Below are 22973 nucleotides of genomic sequence, written 5' to 3' on the forward strand. Positions count from 1 at the left end.
AAAGATGTCAAACGAAAAATCCTCAATGATGATTAGTGGTCCACAATGAAGTAAGATATTTATTTTTTATTATATTAAGTAATGCTGATTTTTAGTATTAAATTTCTGATTTTATTGTAACTAAATACATTGCTGATATTACTATTAAATTTCTGATTTTGTTATCAAGGTTATAAGTTTTAAATGTACTAAATTATTTTCATCCTATGTAGATATATTTGCTCCATTGTCTCACCTATTGTGTGGGTCATAAGATATTCAAATACGGACTCTCCTAATCTTGGAGAGATTTATGAAACATTTAATAGTATGCTTGGGCATAAGAGGCAAGCAATTCATAGTAGGGACCCTACTTTGGCATTTTATGAGGAGCACATCAGACCCATTGTAACACGGAGGTAGAATATCAAAGCCCATGTTGCAAAACTGGGACCTCCAGCTATGTTGTTGCCCATGAAGTCGTTGGCGTATAGTTGTGCAAGTGTTCATGCTATGAGTCGATTGTTTAGCTTGTGCTTGTGTGCCTCTTGTGACATTTGAATGAGTTAAATGTGATTCAACCCAAGTAGTGTGTGGTGGAGGAAGAGTACCTCCTCGACCCTTCAGCACCTTTTAGGGAAAGATGGATACCCCCATATGAGAGTCTCTTGAGATGGCTAAGGATCGATGGTTGGTACATTGCTCCTTGTGTGTGAGCTATTGTTAAGTTACCAAGCAGTTTGGAGTGTGTGCATGCTTTGGCGGCAGTTGTGGGTACTGCCTTGTTTGAGCTAGCATGATATGTTGGTGAGTGTATGTCATTAGGGGTTAGTTAGACCCTCACATGTGCAGTGGAGTGCCCTCTAGTGTGACTGTCTCCTCAATGTTCAATTCTCGCTAGCATAGATGCTTAGTGGCCCTTGAGTGGCCGTTTGTTCTTGTGTTCCTCTTGGGATGGCATGATTGATTAATCATTTTGATTTGACTTGAGTGCCTATTGATCAGCTCCTGATCAAGCATTGCATAATGTATTGCGTGAGTGTTGTATTTGAAGGTGAAAGAGAATGAATTGACTCATGTTCATGATATATCAGTGTTGTGGTAATTGAATTGAGTGCATTGTGCATCAATTTTGATGATAATGCATTGGTGCATATGTAAAATGAAACATTCATAAGTGAAAATGTGCGAATCATCATAATAGATCATTTGGGTCAATTACTTATGCCCCCAAATTTGCATTGTTCATTATGTTCATATGAGAACCAGTGTGGCTTATTGCCTTGTAGCATCATGAAGAAGTTTATTCAATCCATCAGCATCATGTATATCTTGTGATTGTGGTCCATGGTTTCGTGTTGTTCTTACCTTGCATGGTGTACAATAAAGTGGTCTAAAGAGCATTCTACATTATCGGCTATAACATTGACCCTATTTTGCATAGTGTGCAATTTGTGTTGTTAATGTAAATCCTACATCGTGATAACATTGTATTGATATGGCAAACTGCCCTTGTTGAGTTGTCCTTGTTAAGTATGTGGGTGTCATTATATCATAATTTTTTATAGTGTTTCATGATGTGAGTATATGAATGTCCCTTATGTCAACAGTTTCTCTGTGGCTGAATTTCAGCCGCCCTTGTATATGTTGATGTGAAAAGTGCCTTGTTTTGTGAGCATGTGATGAAGGTGATCTTGTGTATCTTATCCTTGTGAACATAACTTGTTTCCTGAGCATGGTGCTCTATGTGGGTCTAATTCATGCATTAAGTGTATCTCATGTGGATGTGTCAGAAGCTCGTTGCATAAGTTTCCTTGCATAAAAAAGTGACTACATTGCCTTAAAAAAATTGTAAATGTCTGCAAGTGAGTAGAAGCATAATTGCATGTGTTGTTGCATAGTGCTGGAATTGTAGATGACTCATTGTCTGGCATGCTTGGGTGTCGAATTTCAAGGTTGAAGTTCAAAATCGAACATGATTGGTTATGCTTGCATTCCTTGTGTGCCGGTGTTGGTATCGAACATGATTGGTTATGCTTGCATTTTTTGTGTTCAACGTTGTAAATTGGCAATGTGTTTAGGAACACTTTGTTTGGTGCTTAAAATGAATCTAGAGGTGTCGTGAAGTCTAGGAGGGTGCTGAATTTCAAGGTTAAAGTTAAAAATTCGGTGAACGTTTAAGAAATACATAAAGTTCATTAAAATTTGTCACCAAATTCGTACAGAACACTTTTAATTAGGTTTTTTTCAGAACAATATTCCTTCTTGTGGCTAGGGCACAACATATTTCTTCAAGGTGTGACAACAGAACGGTGGGTGAGAGGAGATGTTTTGCACGAGGAGCTATGCCACCATAGGATCACATAGCATTAAGCATATCGTTGAATGGAAACCTGCGGATTTGAGCTAAGTTGAACACCACGGCCACGAACCCTGCAACTCTCTCCACACATCATTGCACTCTTTTGTTGTCACTTATCCCTGGTGAACAACACTTCTTTTGCTGTTTGCTCGAAGTCGCAATGCCCCTCTATAAGAGGCTGTCCCGATTTCATCTGGAATTTTTAAGTTTTTTTATATATAGTTGTTTTAAAGATTTTCTATAGTATATTTTTTTTTAAAACATATATTTTATATTTTAATTATTTACATTCATTAAAAAATTAATATTATTTTATTTATATTAACATTTAATATATTTAAATTTAATATTATTTTACTTATTTTTTAATATTAATATCTATTAATTAAACATATTTAAATATCTAAATTAAATTTTTAAACTTATCTACTTAATATAATATTATTTTAAGCTTAAGTATTTATAAATTATAATTTTGTAAATATATTACTTATATTTAAAAAAATAAAATTATATAAGGTGAATTTAATGCCAATTTTTTTTTCTGAATTTTTACCCTTGCCGAACTACATCCAAATTTGATGGTTGTCAAACTCGAATTTGAATTGGAACCTAGTGACTTAGGATGTGAGTGCTTGAGGCCATGACCATTGAAACATTGTAGAGTACATAGTCATCCAAACAATCGAGTAAATTTGAACATAAGTGAGTGCTTGATGCCATGACCATTAAAACATTGCATAGTGACTTAGAGTTAGCATAAAAGTGAGTGCTCAAGGCCATGACCACTAAAACATTGCATAGTACAGTCATCCAAACAACCAGGCAAATTTGAACTACTTTTTTGTACCTTTTGATGGAAAACTCATTTGGAATTCATTGAATTGATTTACTACAATGAAAGAAAAAAGGAGGCAAGCATGTATATTGGCCCATTGGGAGTGCTTGCATTAGAGCTTCTCTGAGCTGGATACTTCAAGTGGTGAAAATTCATCTATTTGTCCATCTGGATAGATGGTGTTGCAATTTTCTGATGGTGGAATCTAAGGGTAACTTATTACTTTTGGTGTGCAGCAGGAAGCACGAACATGTCATAGAGAGATTTCCTATTTAAAGTCCAAAACTCCAAGAATTTCCACCTTTCTTTTCAATGAGATATTGAAGAAACAAGATTTGTTACCATTAATTTGCTTCCCAAATCAGAATTGGAATTGGGTATGGGTATGGTAAATAGGTAGAGCAGAAATTTTTTGGGGGCTGGGTATGTTTGCATATGTCCATAAAAAAAAATATAAAATCATAAACTAGCACTTGCACCAAAAAGAGGTGCAATGTTTAGCCGATAGTAAAATATACTTTAGATAGTACGTTGGAGGGTGTAAAATTAGAAAGTAAATACAGATGAATGCAAACTATGAAACCATGAAATCCATTTTGAAACTCTCTTGTAATACATTACGCACAAAAACATTAAATTCACAACAAAGCTGCAAAAAGAGAGTGATTATTATTTGTAAAAAGAAAGTGATTGATCTATCATGAGGAAGAGAAAAATGATTTGCAATGTAAAAAGAAAGTGATTGGTCTATCATGAGGAAGTGAAAAATGATTTGCAATGTCAATGGCCCCTTGGTCTACTGGTGAAGTTGAAAGGTTCTTAATGAGCCCACTAGGGATCAAGTGCCGACAAGTATTGGCAAGCCATATTTTCATAATATCGTATATATGACACTTATGTAATTAATAAGCTATAAAAATATATTATTTTATAATATTTATTATAAAAAATACAAATTGATTTAAATTTTAATTTTTTTGAAAAAATAAAAAAACCCACCATGATTTTTTTAGAAAAAAAAAATCAGTAAACCTTCCATAATCATTCTAAAATGTGAAAAACCTTCGCCATTGTGCATAAACCCTAGTTGCCTAGATTGTGCTATAGACTACTTGTCGCACGACCTAAACAAGAGACAAAACCACAAAAAAAAGGCGCCTAAACCAAATCATGATTTTTGAAACATGAAAAACCAAAGAAACCCACAACTTCACGACCTGTCGCGCAAGAGATAAAATGCCCACAATTTTCAATTAAGAAAAAAATTGATCAAAAAACTTTAAATTTCTAGGTAAAATCCATAAAATATTTATTTAAAAAATTTGCCAAACAGGAACCCATGCTCTAATACCATGAAATGATAATTGAATGTTCTATATTAACAAAGGAGATGGAAGACTCCTTAAATAGAGATTACAAATAATGTTTCTAAAACAAAAACAAGAAAGGAAACATACTAAAAAGTAACTAGACGACTAAGATGACCATTATAGCAAAATTACAATATTACATTAATATTTGGGATTTAAAGACAAGCTTCACATATATAAATTTATAGAGGTGAATACCATAAAGAAAAGAATGGTTAAAATCCTTTTCATCAAATGCACAATACAATATGTAAAATCCCAATATTCAAGGTCACAATAAGGTATTTACCATATTTTTCGTTTTAATAATTTAATTATTTTATGGGAATTACCAATAAATGATACAAGGATGCTATTAAGTACACCTTAGAGAAGAAATAGTCTTAATGTGTGGATGAACTTTAAATTATAAAGCACCTTGCACCATAACATATGAGATGTCAAGCATGTCATCAATATTGAAAAGATAAACCAAACCACAAAGCAATAAATATAATACATTAATGTATCTTGAAGAATTTTACAGAAAAACCCTTTTAATAAGATATGTTTGATTGGATGATGGGACAAAAATATTCCAAAATTACAGGGTAAAAGAACATCTCTGATCACCTTACAAAAATTCACATCCCCGGATTCAAATCTATATTAACATGCGAACAACTATAACGACCAAATACTCAAAGTGAACTATAGCAGCATAGATAGATGTGTATTATTGAGTGCATTTGTAATGTCAAATATAATTAAAATTTAATTAAGTTAATAAATCAAAAGACATGGAATGAAAAGTTGTGACTCCCTCAAACATAAGATATAAAAGGGAGAAGAGAACCTCATTTTAGAGGGGGGATGATTTGAAAATCAGAGGTGCGGATCTGATTTAATTTTTAAATAAAAGTGCAGATCTGATTGCGAAATGTTGTGTCCCTTTCAAAGGGCAGAAATAATTAAGTGTTGCACACTTTCAAAGGGTGCTAATGATGAAAGGTTGTGTCCCTTGCCAAAGGGCATACATGATGAAGAGGTGTGACCCCTCCCTCACATTGAGAGATATAAAGGAAAGGAATCAAAGCATCCAGTGAGAACACCATCGATCAGTATTGTTATTAAGTTACAGGCAGTAGCATACTTGTTCTTAGGAGTATGCATGGGGATTCGATTAATGAATGAGACTGAAGGAGGGAAACATAAAGAAAGCAGATTAAACTCACAGAAAATAACGAATATAACTTAATTGGAATATCACAAATGGTTCATTGTATATGAGTGACTCTCTCTTAAGTACGCCACTCCATAGTGGATGCCTAAACCCTGCCACATGGGGCCAAGGGGGGTGTAGCATCTGCTCTTGGGCTTAAGAGAGGAGGTGGTTGTGATGAGGGGGAACGGCAATAGAACACCTCACTGGGTACACCACTCCATTATGGATGCTTAACACCTGCCACATGGAGCCAAGAGGGATGTAGCATCTGCTCTTGGGCCTAGGATGGAGGGTCTCTTGGACACCCCATCCAACTAGCCTACCCTAGTGCACTTAGAATTGGATAATAAAGAATGGCAACTAACCTACAATCTGATTTTATCTAACAAATATAATACTAATGGTAATTAATATATTAAAAAAAAATGTATCACTCAAACTAATTCATTAGTACATGTTTCAGTTTATAAGTATTACTTCACATATGTTCTCTAATTTTGCATTGCAGGAAAACAGTATACAAAGGTAGTCCTAAAAACTTAATTACCTATTTTAGATTTGGGCAAATTTATGTTAATTAAAAGTATAACTAATTAGGCCAAAAGAATATAAAAAGAAATAACATATAACCCAAATTTTATGGGATCGGGCAGCTGGAAAGAAAGAATAAGAACAGAATGTTAACATGACAAGCTTTGGTTTTTTTTCTAGCTGATTTATCAAACAAATCATGTAGGCAGTGGCATTAACAAACAGGATTACTAAATAAGAAAGAAATTTGATATCATGCGAGGGCATTTTTCTTACCTGCTGATTGTTTAGGTTCAGTTGAAGCTACCCACAAAGTGATAAGTGTATGCCCATGTAGCCAGAAAGGAAAGCTTAGGCCTTCTTGTACAATGCCAACCTGTAGACAAACAATTCCTTAAACTGTACAAATTCAATGGTGTAAACATTGGATGATGCTCAAATATTTAAACTTACAAAATGTAGTGTCCCTGCATGGAGCATGTCAATATTTAACAATTCTAAAAAATACAGTCAAAAATAAATTCAAAGTTTACATGTACAGTGCCATATTAAATTCTTAATAATTCCCTTTCTGTTAATAAGCATCACTACTTAGTTTTCCTTGTATCTATTTTTACTATTCATTTAGTGAAAAATGTTTCAGCTGCTTCTCTTCTTGCAATTTTCGTTTTGCATGGAATTATACACATTTTGCTGAATCTATCCACAATGACAAACAAATAGTAATAGCAATCCCTACTCATAGTCAAACACACATATATAATATCCAATGCACTTGTTGGTACAAGAAGAGTCAAACACAATCTTTTTTCTTGTTTTAGATTTGCTAGTAAAACACAATTTACAACTTCTAACAAACTTGCTAATTCTTGTAGCATTGTGGGCCAAAACACATATGTTTGCAATGGACCACTGTTTTTCCAACACCAAAATACCTGCCACTTTAGAGGCATGCACCTCCCTCATGAGTAGCAACCTTTATACCCTTGGCACACATAATTTTCCCAACTGATAGAGAAGTCCCTCCTTGAGGTAGAAGTCTTCTTCATTTCTAGCAACTTGGGCTTGCAATTCTTTCATCTTCTCCCTAAAATCTTCATTTTGTGCATATTCCTCCTCTTTTTTGTGAAAGGTCCTAATTGTCACCATTAGCCATAGCTGAAATTCACATGCCCAAGATGATCAACATGTTGATATTTCTCAAAGATGGTGGACTTTGAATGCACAACTTCATCCACGCAATTTGTCTGAGTTTGCAGTACCAAGGAAGTGTAGAATTCATGAGACTACAGAAAATGATAAATTGTATTGCTTGACTTTCTTGTCAAGAATTGAGCTAGCACTACAAGGGAAAATCTTCTTTTGGGATATAGCTAAGCCGGAGGTGTTCATAGAGTGACAATTTCAATGCTCCACAATGTAATGACAAGTTTACAAGGTTCAAAGGGTTGATTGAAAATTAGTTGAGTCTCGATAATGAATTGTGCTTGGAAAGGATATTGCTACCTTGGTGGTGATTCACGACAAACCTCATTCAAGAGGCTATCGGTCAAGTCAGACGGAATACCTAAGTCATCAGATGAGTGCATCACTAACAAAATTTGGAGTGCACACCTTGCAGCTGATGAGTATAGAATAACACATGAACAAGGCATCGCTACATCATCTAAAGGTGAGGGAGATGAGTAACTAGAAGATGCTACAAGGTTGCTTGATAATGGATGTGTAGCAGTGAAAGATAGCTTTGCATACCTTGCACCCAAGGAGGAGTACGTTGGAATGCAAGTTGAGGAAACAATTGAGGATGTTCATGCTAAAAGAAGTGGTGGCATGCAATGATCAAGGTGTAAATTTGGTGATCAACCAAGAGGAAGTAACCCTTGATGAGGATTCAAATGAGCATTCACCATTACAACAAGAAGAGGAATCAAATGAAGAATTTCAAGCCATCCTAAAGGGAGAACTTTCAAGCATCCTTGAAGATGAACAAATGGAGCTAGAGAGCGAAGGGAACTTTGAGGTGGTGCTACCATCAATGTCAACAATTGAGAAACCACCAAAGGAAATTTTTGAAGATCAATCACTTAAGGAGACTCTTATTTTTAAAGATATGCCTGTGGAGTTTCATAAGGATGCACGGTTTATGCAAGATATTTAACCTGTGGTCACCACAAAAGTGAAGAAAGAAAGGCAATTTCAGGTTGCGCTAGGACCATTCCTAAGGATTCAAGAAGAACCAGCAAGTGAGAATCAGAATGTCAAGAACGCACGTGGAGTGATACATCACCAATGGCGACCTCCCAAAGCAGCCGATGATCTCTCTTCTTATGATGCATCGGTGGGTAGCGAGCAAGAATCTCCATTTAAGCACGAAGCACGCCAGGTTGTCTCCTTCACTACTCTTAGTCTTGAAAGATGTTATGATTTTGATTATGGGGGTTTAGGAAGAACAACTTGTATTTGGATAGCTCACGGTCTCGATAAATTGCCACAATTGATAATCTTACGAGAGGCTTTAATAGAGTATGAGAAATGCATTGTGAGATCTTGCTTCTCTCTATTTAAGGATGAAATTGCCCGGCTGTGAACCATTACTTTTTCCATGCTATTGTTGCATATTTTGAAATGTCATGTAAGGTCATGTATATATGTTGCTTCTTTGAGTCATGTCCGTTCTAGGAAAGTTTTGTATATAGTTTAGTTTAGGTAGGTTTCCTTCCGTGCATTTTAGTTTAGTTGTTTGAGTGAGCCATTTTGTTAATTTGCTTTGAGTCATTTGGCTCAAAATTATTAGGTGGCTCAAGCAGTTTTAGTTTGTTTGCTTTTAGTTTTAGTTGGCTTTAATAGTTGGCCATTGCTTAGTTTAGGTGTCCTAAATGGGAGCCTTCATTTGTGAGAAGGATGTTTTTGTTGTTTTCTCATGCGCTGGCACAATTTGGATCTTATGTTCGGTCCATTTCCTAGATATATGCTTATGAAGTGTGTTAGACTCCAATGTTGTTCTTCTCTAGCTTTATCATTTGGTTAGGACTTGTACTTGACTTGAAGAAAATTCCCTTTGGTATCTTGAAACTGAAATCTATTGATTACTATATCTTTACACACATTTAATTGCTCCAAGTCATTGTGATTTCTTAGGTGAAGTCGTGACTAGTGAAAAATCTAAAATCCTGCTTCAGCGCCACTATAATTCTCAAACCCATGTGAGCTTCATTGCTTACGAGCCAAATAGTGGAAAATGTGAAAAGAAAGAATACTTAACTTTGGGTGTCCGAACATCCCTATAGGTAAAAAAAAAAAATTTACCAGAATTAGAGCAATCTCTGTGTGATTACAGCGATAACCTCGTCAAGGCTATGGACACTCACTGGCAGCAATGCTCTATCCAGGATTCTTTTGGAGTCAAGATAAATCACATAGCTAGTCACAGCAGATTCTAAGAGTTACAATGTTCTTGAGAGTTGAAATAAATACACTTGCACACACCTGGGTAATCAAAGACTACGTGCATTGATTCGGTTTGGGATTTTTCTTCCTTCTTAAGTATGTTTCCAGAGGTTGGGTTGAATTTTCCGGAGGTTCTAAGCATGGATTGAGTCTTTATCTTTGAAATGTTCACGAACATTCATTCGAGGTGGCACTAGATGTTGTAACGTTTTCACACATCACCCCATTGCAGATGGGGACCCCCATTTTTTTGCGTGGAAGCATAGTTGTATTTACTTAGTCATCTAGCTTGGCAATAGTTTTGGTGTCTTTAACCTCTTGCTTGTGAGGGAATGCAATGCCTTGTCATCAAGATGTGATCAAGTCAGGCAATCTAGTAAGAGTCACGTCCCACTCTAGACTAGTTTGGAGTCTTTGTAGCTCTAGGTGCTCAAGTGATAAGTGAGAGTCCAACAATAGGTGAGAGTAAAGGTAGTCTTTGGGTGTTGCTTCACAATGCAACCTTCAAGTCAAGTCAAGGTGATTCTTAGGTGTGATAAGTAGTCAAGCAAGCAAGTGGATGCCCTTAGGTCAAAATATAGAGGCAAGGAATGATCAAGAAGTGATGATCAATTAACTAAGATGAAATGCTTGTTGAGGACGATTCAAGGTCTAAGTGATGATGAAAGGAAAGAATACACCAAGTCAACCCCTTGAACAAGTTACCCAACACTTGGTGAAATCAACAAGCAAAGGTGGTGAAGGTGAGTTATCCATGACTCACCAAAATCCACAATCTTGAGGGACTTAGTGAAGATGCTAAATGGAAGTAGAAATGAGTGAATTTACCCTATGAATCCTCCAAGTTTGCAAGCAAAGGTGTTGAGATGATCAGCTTAGGCAAGCAATGAAGTGGTCAAGTCAAAGTGCAAGTCATGATTTTTCCTTCACTTGCTCAAATCCCAAGTAGTGAGGTGATTTTTCCTTCACTTGCTCAAATCCTCAGCAGTGAGGTGATTTTTCCTTCAATGGCTCAAATCCCGACCAAGATGAAATTCTTCCTTGACCTCCTCAAATCCACACCCTTGGGTATATTTTTCCCTGAGTTGCTAAAATCCACACCTCAAGCATGGAGATGGCAAGATTGATGCTTGAAGTGAAGATGAAACATTGAACTTGCTCAATCTTGGACTTGGAGTGAATTGAATGAGGATCAATATCATATTGAGGGTGAATTAATTGGTTAGGTCCTTGAAGTTCACAAGATTGAACAAGAAAAGTAAGTTCTTCCTTCAGTGCCTCAAATCGAGGGCGGTCATCAACATTATTCCTTCACTGCCTCAAATCCACTGCAGTCATCAACATTATTCCTTCACTGCCTCAAATGCACGGCAATCATCAACATTATTCCTTCACTACCTCAAATCCCCAGCCTAGGAGACATTTTTCCTTGGGTTGCTCAAATCCACGGCTGGAGGGTGGAAGACCAACTTGCCCTTCACTTGCAAAGATCCACAACCTTGAGATGGAAGCTGAAGTTTGTCTATCACTTGGTAGAATCCACAATCAGACTTCAAAATGTTAAAAATCTCAAACTTAAAGCCCCAATCAGACCTGAAGTGAGTGAAATGAGACATGAGAACAGAAATCAAAACATCATTTCACCTCCATTAGCAATGCATGTCAGATTAGTAAGATTGAAACATGTGAAGTCAGTATATATCAGGTATATTTGATGGTATCCTATTTGTTTTTGTAGGTGACTAAGGAAGAGAATGAAGGAGCCAGCTGCAAACAACATCAAGGCAGGGATGCACTTCGAGGGAAAGACTTCACCAAAGCTCTCTCTACAGCACTTCAGCAAGAGAGAATGCATCTCAAAATCAGGCCAGATGCGGAGGTGGAATACATTTATCCTTCAAAGAAGAAAGATCTGCTGTCGTCAAGGCATTCAACAATACAAGAAGTGGTTGCAAGAGTCGAGTTATACAAAGAGGATCAAGCATTCACAATGAGGAGAAAGCTGGACAAACTTGAATTTCCTCCAGAAATCCAAGAGTTGTTGCGAGTACGACAAGAGAGTAATCCAAGACGAAGGCTTCAAGTGAAGGGAGGAATTCAGGTCTAATGCAAGATTCAAGATGAAACACACAAAGGTAAATTCACAACTATAAAGAAGGATAAATGAAGGTGATCAAATTAGATGATGCAATTTGGGTATATCTCTCACCAACATCACCTCAGGCTCTTGGAAATGTGGAATATCAAGAGATATTGCTCAATCACAAACACTTGTGATGAGTTACAAGGAGTAAGCTGAGGTGGCACCCAGTTATCTTTAACCCAATCACATCATTCCAATTCAAAGCGTCTAGATTCAATGGAGTTGACTCATCCAACGAGAAGGATAACTACCACATGTGGAGGCACAAAGTTCGATGTACCTAATCTTGTCATTCATTGGTCAACATTCAAAGATGGACATGTGTCCAATTCAATGTAATTTTATCATTGGTCAAGCATTAAATGTTATGTAATGGGTGTAACAAACCCTAATTTGGGTTTATATCTTTCAATCTTGGCCATTGATTTGGATTTCATCCTGGCCATCTCTTTGTAAAGGGAGCTCTATAAAAGGACTTGCTCTCCTCATTTGTAAGGTTAAGAGTGAATAGTTAGCAGCCCGATCATTAGCAAATAGAGTAGAGTAGGAAGAGAAGGCAGAAATTGTTGCCAAGCATGTCAATAAACATACTCTTCATTGAATTTATGGTGAATGGTGGTGTTTCTTTTGCATACTGTATGGTTTCTTGTTGGATCTTCATGTTAGATGAAGCTCATTGATTGTGATGGCGTAATGTGTGGATGTTGATAATTCCTTGGTTCATACTATTTGTGGTTGGATGATTTTCAATTATAGTGCATAGTTTAGTCTGAACATTCAAATGTGTTAAGTTTATTTGTGGATATGTTTATTTAAGTTGCGCCAATGTATTGGGCATTTTGAATGAACTTTCATGATATGAAAACCTTTCACTTACCTTGGAAGATTGCATCAGTTTTGCATAGTTTTTGGCAACATGGTGAAGCAAAACCTGATTTAAGGAATGTGCCCATCCAAGCATGATCAATTGTTATCATTGATCTTAGAAGTAGCATAGTCTTTCTAAACCCTTATCCTTTTTATCATTATTTTCCAAGTCAAGTTAGTTTCTACGTTCCAGCATCATTTCAAGAGTTCAAGTACAAATATAAGTCCCCCCGTGATTCCAGCAATATCACATCAACCATTGAGCTTATCCACATGTTAAGACTTGACATTTGGGACCTTGGAGTCACCTCAAGTGATCACTTAGTTCAGCATATGAGGAGATTTTGTTCAAGAGAGGATAAGATACCTTGGTATTTTATTTTGTGCGTGAAGTGCATGAAAAACACATCAACAGAACACTCCAATCAAATCTCCTAATTACATTAATTATTATTTGCCAAATTCGTGTTTCTTCATATTACATAAAAATTGTTTTTCTTTTAGAACTTGCAAGAATTGTTAAATATGAATGAAATCAAGATATCATCTAGATGCATTATCATTTTTAATCTATGAAATCCCTGAATATATCAATTATTAGCCTCATAAATGTAGCAAGTGTGTTATATAATTCAAAAAGAAGAGCTAACCATTCATAAATACCTTGCTTTGTTTTGAAAGCAATTTTCTAAGTGTCTATACAATCTAGTTGACATTCATATTCAAGATCCAACATAGTGAAACATCTGGCATGCTAAAGTCGGTCCAACAAATCATCTATCCTTGCAAGAGAATCTTGATTCTTTATGGTGATCTTGTTGAATTCCTTGTGTATCCTCCAAGAGCCATTTTCCTTCAATAGCATCACAATAGGAAATTGGCCAAATGATCCCTCACTTCAATAACTCTTTCTTTAAGTTGGTTTCTGACCTCGTTACTCTCTAGAAGTGACTGCCTATGCAAGCTGATGTTTGATAAAGGAGATTTGAGTATTAATTAAATCTCACACTAAACCTCCCTTCTTGTTGGCAACTCCCTAGGCTCATGGAACACTACTTGAAAAGATAACAACTCTTCCAAACCCTTCATTTTTAAGTTATTGTAGAAATTTCATCTCTCGCAATAATAAACAAATTGTTTAGTTTCTTAAAGTAACTTGATTGCTTAGTTAAAATTTACCATTGCAACTTTTGTTTCAATTTGGTGTTCCTTTGTAGTGTATTTAACTCCATCTTTAACCCATTTACATTTGTTAGCCCTCTTCATAAAAATTGCATCACTACCATATATGTAAGGACTAACAAGCACTATATAAAAAGCATCAAAGTGAATTGAATCCACATCCACTTCATGAATGTTTTGTGGACTTACACCAAACTTGAATTTAAACATTTTAGTTGCTCGAATTCCATATCCTTTTTCACCTAATCCAATGGATATGGATAATAATGATCATATGTTTTCAACCCAAGCAGAAATTAAGTTGCAATGCAAACCAAGATCTACAAGTGCATTTATTTTAGTTTTATTTATTTGCAATTTTTGAAGAAAAAGTTTTGTTCATCTCGTAAAAAATTTTGTCCATATTTCCATAAGTGCTAATAGCTATACATCCAAGACTATCATACACATCCAAATTATCTTTTATCTCTGATTCTTGAAGAGCTGCCACGTAAAATTTTCAAGGTAAAATTTTGGATATAATTTCCAACACTTCACATCAATATAACCATCAATTACAATCGCTACAACAATTCTTGGATTTTTACTTTGGTGTCAAACAATGTTAGCCTTCCCACCCACGATTATCTCTCTTGAAGAAATTTTCCTTGTCCTTCTTGGGCTGATTATTGCTTTGGCGTTGCTTGGAAGACTATTTTTCTCCTCTTCTACATGGTAGGCTTCAACACATGCTTCATCCAAGTCTTTCGGACTTGTATTATTCATCCTTCTTCAAATATTCGTGTAGAGAAGTACGCGATATTTGGTGAGAATAGTCTCCTTTGGGTCCACTAGAAAGACATCACCTATCAAACATAATTCTATAATCCTACACACTTTGCTTTGTCTAAAATAAAACCACTTAATTTTCCATTTAGTCATATGCCCAACAGATAAAAGCTCCTATGTGATAAATATTTAAGCTCTTCCCAAATACACATAGTTAGTTTTTTCTTCCATTTCAAGGATGCTAAATAATTTTCCCACAATACAAGCTCATGACCGAACATTTTGAGACATGCAAAAGAGACCTCTTGTGACCCACTTAGATTATACAAACTAAACAATAATTCCATTTTTTTAATCAATGAATCTAAAAAATTTGCATTTAGTTGTCCTTCAAATGATTTTATTGCAATGTTTGTTTCAATTTTAAATACAGCTTGTTCAAAATTTACCTTCCTTTCTTCCAAAGGCCTTTCCATCGAAGAACATTTCTCTATCAAAATCAACATCACTATTGTCTCCAATACCAAACTTCCTAGCAAAACCTCCTACCAATGAACCAATGGATGACCATTATGTACCATTCGTCACTGTTCTCATGTCATGTGCTCTTGTTGTTGGCTGATCCAAGTTTCATTCTTAATTTTTCTCCCCATTTGGCCCTCTAAGGTGGTTACACATGCATCCAAATTCCTTCCTTCCTCAATTCCTGATTCCAGTTGCAAGTATTAATTTCTAGATTGCAAGCAACTCTTTGTCCTTTGAAGATCTTGTCACTATAATACAAAAACTCTTTCCAACATTCCCAAAGAGTAGGATGTAATGTTCCCATTTTCAGCCCAAGCTTTCAGAGAGGAAATAATTTAATTAATCAAATTGTGTTGTCTAAATTAATGTTTTCTAAGCAACTTGTATCTAATTAATTATGTTCTTTAAATGAATATTTTATTTTTAGAAAGTGATTTTACCTAGGGCCAAAAAGTAATATAATATAAAGTTATAAAGGCACTTTAAGGAGTTAAAACTTAAAAGTATTGTTATTTATACAATGATTTTATAATATAATTCCCGAAAAAATGCAAAGGGAATTATAAAAGGAATTAAGAAGGAAAAAATAATTCATTCCAAAGATTTACAATTTATCTTTTTGAGATTTGTGCTTATAGCAAAACTCCTATTGACTCGACAAAAACATCAATGGTCTTCTAATGGACGAAAAGCAAAAAGGCTGAAGCTGAGGATTAAAACCTTTTGCCTTTGGCAAAGTGATTCCATCCAGGGATCAATAGTTAGCTAAATATTTGGGAATATGGGGACAAAACTCTCGGCTTCCATCGGAGCAATTTTCATACAAAGTTAGCTTTATGTCAAATGTTTGAGGATTTGCAACAACAAATTTATAGTGGTTTGCAAGCAAGTATAAATTTGTAGTGGAGTTATTTTTAATAAGAAATTACAGGAAAAAAAATGGTTGGGAAATCTACATATTATAGAGGATTATTTATGTTTTATGCACATAATAACTGGAAACCATTTTTGGAGAGAGGTATGACTTTTTCTATTGAAGTTGCCATTCTTTAAGGATAATGCCCAATGGATTATTTTAACCAAATTTCCTCACAAAAATTAAGAAGGATTGATTTTGGGTTGCCAACATAAGGAAATCGAGCACTTTTAATTGGTCGTAGCTAACAAGGAAATTCTTAAGGCCCATTTTCACTATCCACTACTCATCAAAGGAAGTTGATTAGAACAAAAATAAGGGGAATCTTTCACATTTAAATCTACCACCAGCTATTGTATGTTATTGAATGCAAGCAAAGATATAGCGCAACATTGTGAAGGACGTGAGTCAGGGAAATTCACGTGGAGGTAGGAGTTGTGGGATCTTATTTCATTAAGTCAAGTAGGATTGACTAAAATCATCCTCAACAAACTCATTGCAGCTCATTGAAGGAGTTCTTAACAAAATTGTGGAAGCATTGATGCATTGAATGATATATGGAAGGTTTAGTAATCACTTTGGTTAACCGTAGCTTGTTTGGAACTAGCATAGCATTGAGGAAAGGTTGTAGGGTGTTTATATGGGTCGTAAGACTGTTCTATGTGTGCAAGGAATTATATTAAGATGTTGTCTCCAAATTTCTCTCTTCTAGTTAGCATTTTAACTTGCTTTTTGCAAGACAACACAAAGCAAATTAGTGCATGATATAAAACCATTATTCAAATTCAGAGTAGAAACCCCCTAAGACCTTAACTAAACTTAAACCTCATCTAAACTGACCCTACACACCAAAATATAGACAAGACATACAAACATGCATATTAAACAAGATTCACTAGAAAGGATTTGAATAAGGAATTGACTACCTGCCTATGTTTTTGCCTCAAAAACATGCACTAGACTGTTGACAGCAACATTACAAGACTCACAAAGACTTGATGAGTCCCCAAGTGAGCAAACGAAAATGAGGCATAGGGACTGGTGACTTAAGTACCCGATGACTCTAGTCAAGCTTAGCAAGTTTTGGTGGGTAGACTCAACCATAGCAATAGAGTAAAAATATAGAAAAATAAAGGAAAAATTAATTTAAAAATGTAGAGCCTCATCACTTAAAATGGCCTCTAAGACTCCCAAACCACACTCATTTAATATGCAACAAGAAGGAAGGGAAAAAAAAAAGGAGTATTGGAGCAAAAATTATATGCTATTGAAAAAAAAACCATACAAGTAACCCTTGGTGCATCCAAAGAAGCCTACAAAGCATTTGGAAGAGCCCACTATTGATTTGGAGCAGCACATTGTCAAGTTGAACCAATCTGAAGAGGTACTTTCATATTTTAAATCTTATTTTTTTAATTCCATTTGTCTTCTACAATTTTTTCAGTTTAGATTCATGGAACGAGCCCTGATAAATTTTTTACTTCTTTTCATGAATAAACCCTACATATTTTTTTCTACCTTATAGCTACAAACCCTAATTGATTTTACTTAATACAATTTTTTTATCTTAATCTATATAGAAATCCCAAATATTAACTTATTTTCCAGTTATTTGTTATTGTAGCTTACTTTATATTTATAAATTGTTCTAAAGTTGGCCCCAATTAAAAAGGAATGTTGTTGAAAACATGCCATTCCTATGTCAATGAAAGAGAAGTTGGTTTCCAGACATTACAAAACAACAATTTGTGGGAGAGACATTAACCAATTGAAATATCATATTGCACAAATACGATGCCAAGATGTTATAGCATGCACACTTGTGCCTCCTGAAGTTGTGTGTGAAGTACAAAACCAATTAGAAACATTTAACCAACTGAAGGAACTAAAAAAGAAGCAAAGAGAAAGGGTGGAAGTTATTCATAGAGTATTCTTCTACGATTCCTTCAATTTCCTAAATATTTGAACAATAGCAATAGCAATAGCAATAGTGGTTATACAACTGTTGGGCCAGAATTCATGGACTTAATTAGATTCATACTTTGTACCACACAATACACGATGTTTGCAACCATCATTTGAGAGCATAAGTTGGAACAAGAACAAACAAGATGCAGCAAGGAGTACAATCAAATACTTTTGGTTTTATTATACCATTAGATTTCAACAATTAGGTAATTAATTATTCTTGTTTTAAAATATGTTGTTTGACTTTTTTTGTTTCTTGAATTCGTGAATTTAAGGGTTTGTAAAATTTGAACTTTAAATTTTATAATACTTATTTGGTTATTTTATTTGTTTTAGGTCTCATTATTAGCAAATATGGTAGGCCCCATTATTGTTTATGGGGTAGGATTTAAAGCCCCTAATTACAAGAAGATAAAGGACTCCATTTTGACTCAAAAGGTGGTCGAAGTTAAGGCCAAAATGTGGAGCAATGTGAGATATAAAAAAATGGTTGCACCATTGATGGTTGAACAAATAGGAGGAAATAGACATCGTCGACTTTCCTTGTTTCTTCCTCAAATTTTTATACTTCCTCAAATCCATTGATTTAGTGATTAAGATTTTTAACTTCAACTTTATTGATTAACATTACCATTTCAAATTTTTATTTTTTTTTCAAGTGGCACATTTTATCTAAAATCTATTGATGCTTCAAGAAACTCAAAAAATCATGAATTGATTTGTGAGGTTTAAATGTGGGTGAGGAAAATGTTGTGCAAATAGTCATATATAATGAAGAAAATTACATTGCTAATGTTAATTTATATCAGATTTGAATGCAATGCTTTAATTTTAATAATCACTGTTAATTCTGCACTATGTTTGATTCTTATTGATTATGATCTCTGATGTGAACAGGTATGAATCTGAAAACAGCACTGTGTATTGATATACGCAAAGTTCTGAAGCAAAACACGGGTTATAATTTCCAATCCGGTTGTATGATATTTTTCAATTTCTATATCATTGTTCCCGGCAGCCTCCCTCCATATATAGGAAGGGAAAGAGGCATGCCTGCGTAGACACATGCCTCTACGTGAAACGAGTTCCACGTAGAGACATGTTTCTACGAAGACATGTCTCCACCGATCCATGGAGGCTAATACAATTTGACTTCGATGCTTGCATTATGTAACTGATGGCAAAACATATAAGTCAATTTATGATAATTTGCAAGGATAGAGCAAACATCAAATGCTTAAGGCCAATAGGCGAATTAAGCATTTGATTTTGACGACCAGAATTATTTGACCAAAGCTACACATCATTAACACTCCCTCTTAGCTAGGGAGGATTAATTCTATCCCAACAACAGAGAACAATTGATATCACCTTCTTGTAATATCAGAGAATCGTGATATAACCACAAATATCACATCTCATGATACTCGTCATGGTTCTCAAAAATATCCAAAGTCTATGATATGTGCACTGGTATCAAGTCGCATGATACCTATCATAGGGATACAAATCATGGCATATTCATGAATATTACGTCTCATAATATTCACCATGATCAACTCAATCATTATGACTTCTCAAGATATCAAGTCTCATGATATCTATCATAATGCCTACAGAGATGCAAACTATCATGAACTATCATGATGAAGTCACAGATATCAAGTCTCATGATATCTTTTCATGATAGTGTGGTTAGAGTACTGTGAAGTCATCACTTCATAGTATCAACCATAAATAAGTGAACTTTTGAAAAATCGTCATTTTTCAATGTTACACAAAGATCAAATAGTCATGGAGTCTCATACATGACAAAACAAAAAATATAGTACAACACATCAAAGTAAAAATAGATTACATTCTCAATTTAACTTACATTTTCAACCATGCCAAGTTTCTTACGAAAGTACTCAACCTTTGCTTTAGACAAAGGTTTGGTGAGAATGTCTGCAATCTGTTCTCCTGTACTGACATATTTTAGCTGTATTACATTCCTTTCAACCACGTCTCTAACATAGTGGTAAGGTATCTCAATATGTTTAGATCTATCATGAAACACAGGATTAACAAAGAGCTACAGCTCTGGTTGTCACAATGAATAAGAGTAGGATTCAGTGGTTGACCAAATAAACTCACAAGGAGTTTCCTTAACGATACTGCTTCTCTTGTTCCCATGGAAGCTGCAACATACTCGGCTTTTGTAGAACTTTGAGCCACTGAGGATTGCTTCCTACTTATCCAGGATATCATAGCTGATCCTAGACTGAAACAACACCCTAATGTGCTTTTCTTGTCCACCACACTTCCAGCCCAATCTGAGTCTGTGAATCCATGAAGATCTAGTTCCACATTAGCATATTTAAGTCCATATCCAATAGTGCCCCAAAGACATCTCAGAACATGTTTTGCAGCCATCAAATGTATCTCCTTTGGTTCACACATGAATTGACTAAGTGCATTAACTAAATAACATATGTCTAGCTTGGTGTTAACCAAATACAATAGGAATCCAATCATCTGCCTGTACAAGGTAGGATCTGCAAATTCTTATTCTGAAGCAGCTTCTCTTAATTTGTGCAAGTTTGTTTCCATGGGAGTGGACATTGGTCTGCATTCCATCATATCAAACCTCTTCAGATTATCAATAGTATATTTTCCTTGATTCAAGGTGATGTTGTTTGATTGTTGCCAAACCTCTAAACCAAGGAAGTAATGTAGAAGACCTAAGTCTTTCATGTCAAACTCTAAACCAAGGTCTTGCTTGCATTGATCAATCAAATGATCTTCTCCTGTGATTAGTAAATCATCAACATTTCGCCATTTATTACTTTGAAGTATAAATTTGGATCTACATCATTCTTGAAGAAGTTTAAACCGAAGAGATATTTGTCTATCCTTTCATACCAGGCTCGGGGTGCTTGTTTGAGCCCATATAAAGCTTTCTTCAATTTGCATACATATGCATCATTCTCATGTATGACAAACCCTTCAGGTTGTTCTAGGTATACTTCTTCTATAATTCCGTTCAAAAATGGTGTTTTCACATCCATCTGATGGATCTGCCACCCTTGCTATGGCAAAGATGGTTCTTACAGAGGTATATCTAGCAACTGGAGCAAAAGTCTCCTCATAGTCTATTCCCTCTTTCTGAGAGAATCCTCTGGCAACAAATCTTGCCTTATATTTTTCAATACTGCCATCTGTTGCATGTTTGATTTTAAATAGCCATTTGGAGGATACTACTGATTTGTCTTTAGGCCAAGGTAGAATATCCCAAACATCATTCTTAATGATAGACTAGTATTCTTCAATCATGGCATCCTTCCATACTTGTCTTTCTAGGGCCTCTTTTACACTAGATGGTTCTGAGTTTATAATTTCACTCATCAAGGCAACATAGCTGGAAAACCTATGAGGTCTTTTGCTTTCCCTGAATGTTCCTTGAGGAGCTGCATAGTCCTTTTCTTCTTGTATCATTTTTCTGGCCCAAAGAGGCCTTTTGCGATTCTCAGGAGGGTTATTATTTGGAGGATCTGTGTTATCATATTGTTCTTCATTGTTTATTATTTCTGGAGTCTCCCTCTGAGTCTCAGGGGCCGGATCCTCTTCCATATCTTAAGGAGAATCTAGGTCTTCTGAATCTTGAGAACTCCTAGATTTCATGAAGGCAATATCTTCTTCAAATATTACATCTCTACTTAATTCAATTTGTTTCTGACCAGGTATATAGATCCTGTAGGCCTTGGAGGTTTCATTGTACCCTACGAAAAATGCCTTTTCTGCCTAAGGGTAGTTTGGACCTCTTTTCTTTAGGTATATGGATATAGACAGGGCAACCAAAGATTCTTAGGCGACTTATATCAGGCTTGACTCCAGAGAAGGATTCTTCAGGAGTTTTGTCATCTAGGAGAGAGTGAGGGCTATTGTTTTGAATGTATACAACAATGCTAGAGGCTTCTACCCAAAAAGAGGTGTCTAAGTTTTGATCATACGTCATGGCTCTAGCAGCTTCTACAATAGTCCTAATTTTTCTTTCGGCTACCCCATTTTGTTGAGGATTGTAAGGAATGGTGTACTCCTTCTTAATCCCAACATTTTTACAAAAAGTTTTAAATATTTCTGAAGTGTATTCCCCCCTATTGTTTGTTCTTAAGATTTTGATTTTCTTAGATGATAGATTTTCTACTAGGGCTTTGAATTCCTTAAATCTTATGAGGATTTCTTCTGACCCTTTACATTTTAGGAAATAGATCCATGTCTTCCTAGAATAATCATCTACAAAAATAATGTAATATAAAAATCCCCCTAAAGAGGGTACAGACATGGGTCCACATAAATCAGAATGAACAATTTCTAATATATTTTTGGTTTTGCTATTGCTGGAGTGAAACATACCTTTTGTGTTCTTTCCAAGAGAACATCCTTTGCACGTACCTTCATGATTCCGTTTTAATTTAGGTAGTTTGATCACCATCCTTTCAATTGTGGGAAGAGCTCGGAAATGTAAGTGTCCTAAACTCCTGTGCCAAATTTCATTTGTGTCTAGAGATTCATGTAGCAAGGCTTGAGGGGGAGATGTGCATACTTTAGAGGCATCCATGCCTTACTCCAATTGTGTAGGCTTTCTTTATGGTTGAATTCTTTGGCCAGGCCAAGACTTTCCCTTCCATGAAAGTGATTCTATACCCTTTGTCTTCAAGTGCTGAGATGGAGACTAGATTTCTTCTTAGCCTTGGTACATATAATACCCATGTAAGTTTAAGAGAGATTCCTGATTTCAGATTTATGGTGCAGGTCCCAGTCCCTTTTACAGGGTAGCTTGAATCATCCCCAATGGTTACTTCTTTATTTGAATTTTCTTTAGAATCATCAA

At 35.4% G+C, this 22973-nt stretch overlaps 1 protein-coding gene across 2 annotated transcripts in view; it reads right to left on the reverse strand.

The window, feature by feature from the left end:
• The window catches only part of LOC131063642 (peroxisomal ATPase PEX1), a 191048-nt gene that overhangs the window by 92192 nt on the left and 75883 nt on the right, over positions 1-22973 (reverse strand). For both annotated transcript variants that reach the window (XM_057997538.2, XM_057997537.2), the window contains exon 4: positions 6561-6660. In XM_057997538.2, the coding sequence (XP_057853521.2) occupies positions 6561-6660 (100 nt within the window). The remainder of the gene's footprint in view (positions 1-6560; positions 6661-22973) is intronic.

The sequence above is a fragment of the Cryptomeria japonica genome, chromosome 4, assembly GCF_030272615.1.
Source record: "Cryptomeria japonica chromosome 4, Sugi_1.0, whole genome shotgun sequence".
Lineage (NCBI taxonomy): Eukaryota > Viridiplantae > Streptophyta > Pinopsida > Cupressales > Cupressaceae > Cryptomeria > Cryptomeria japonica.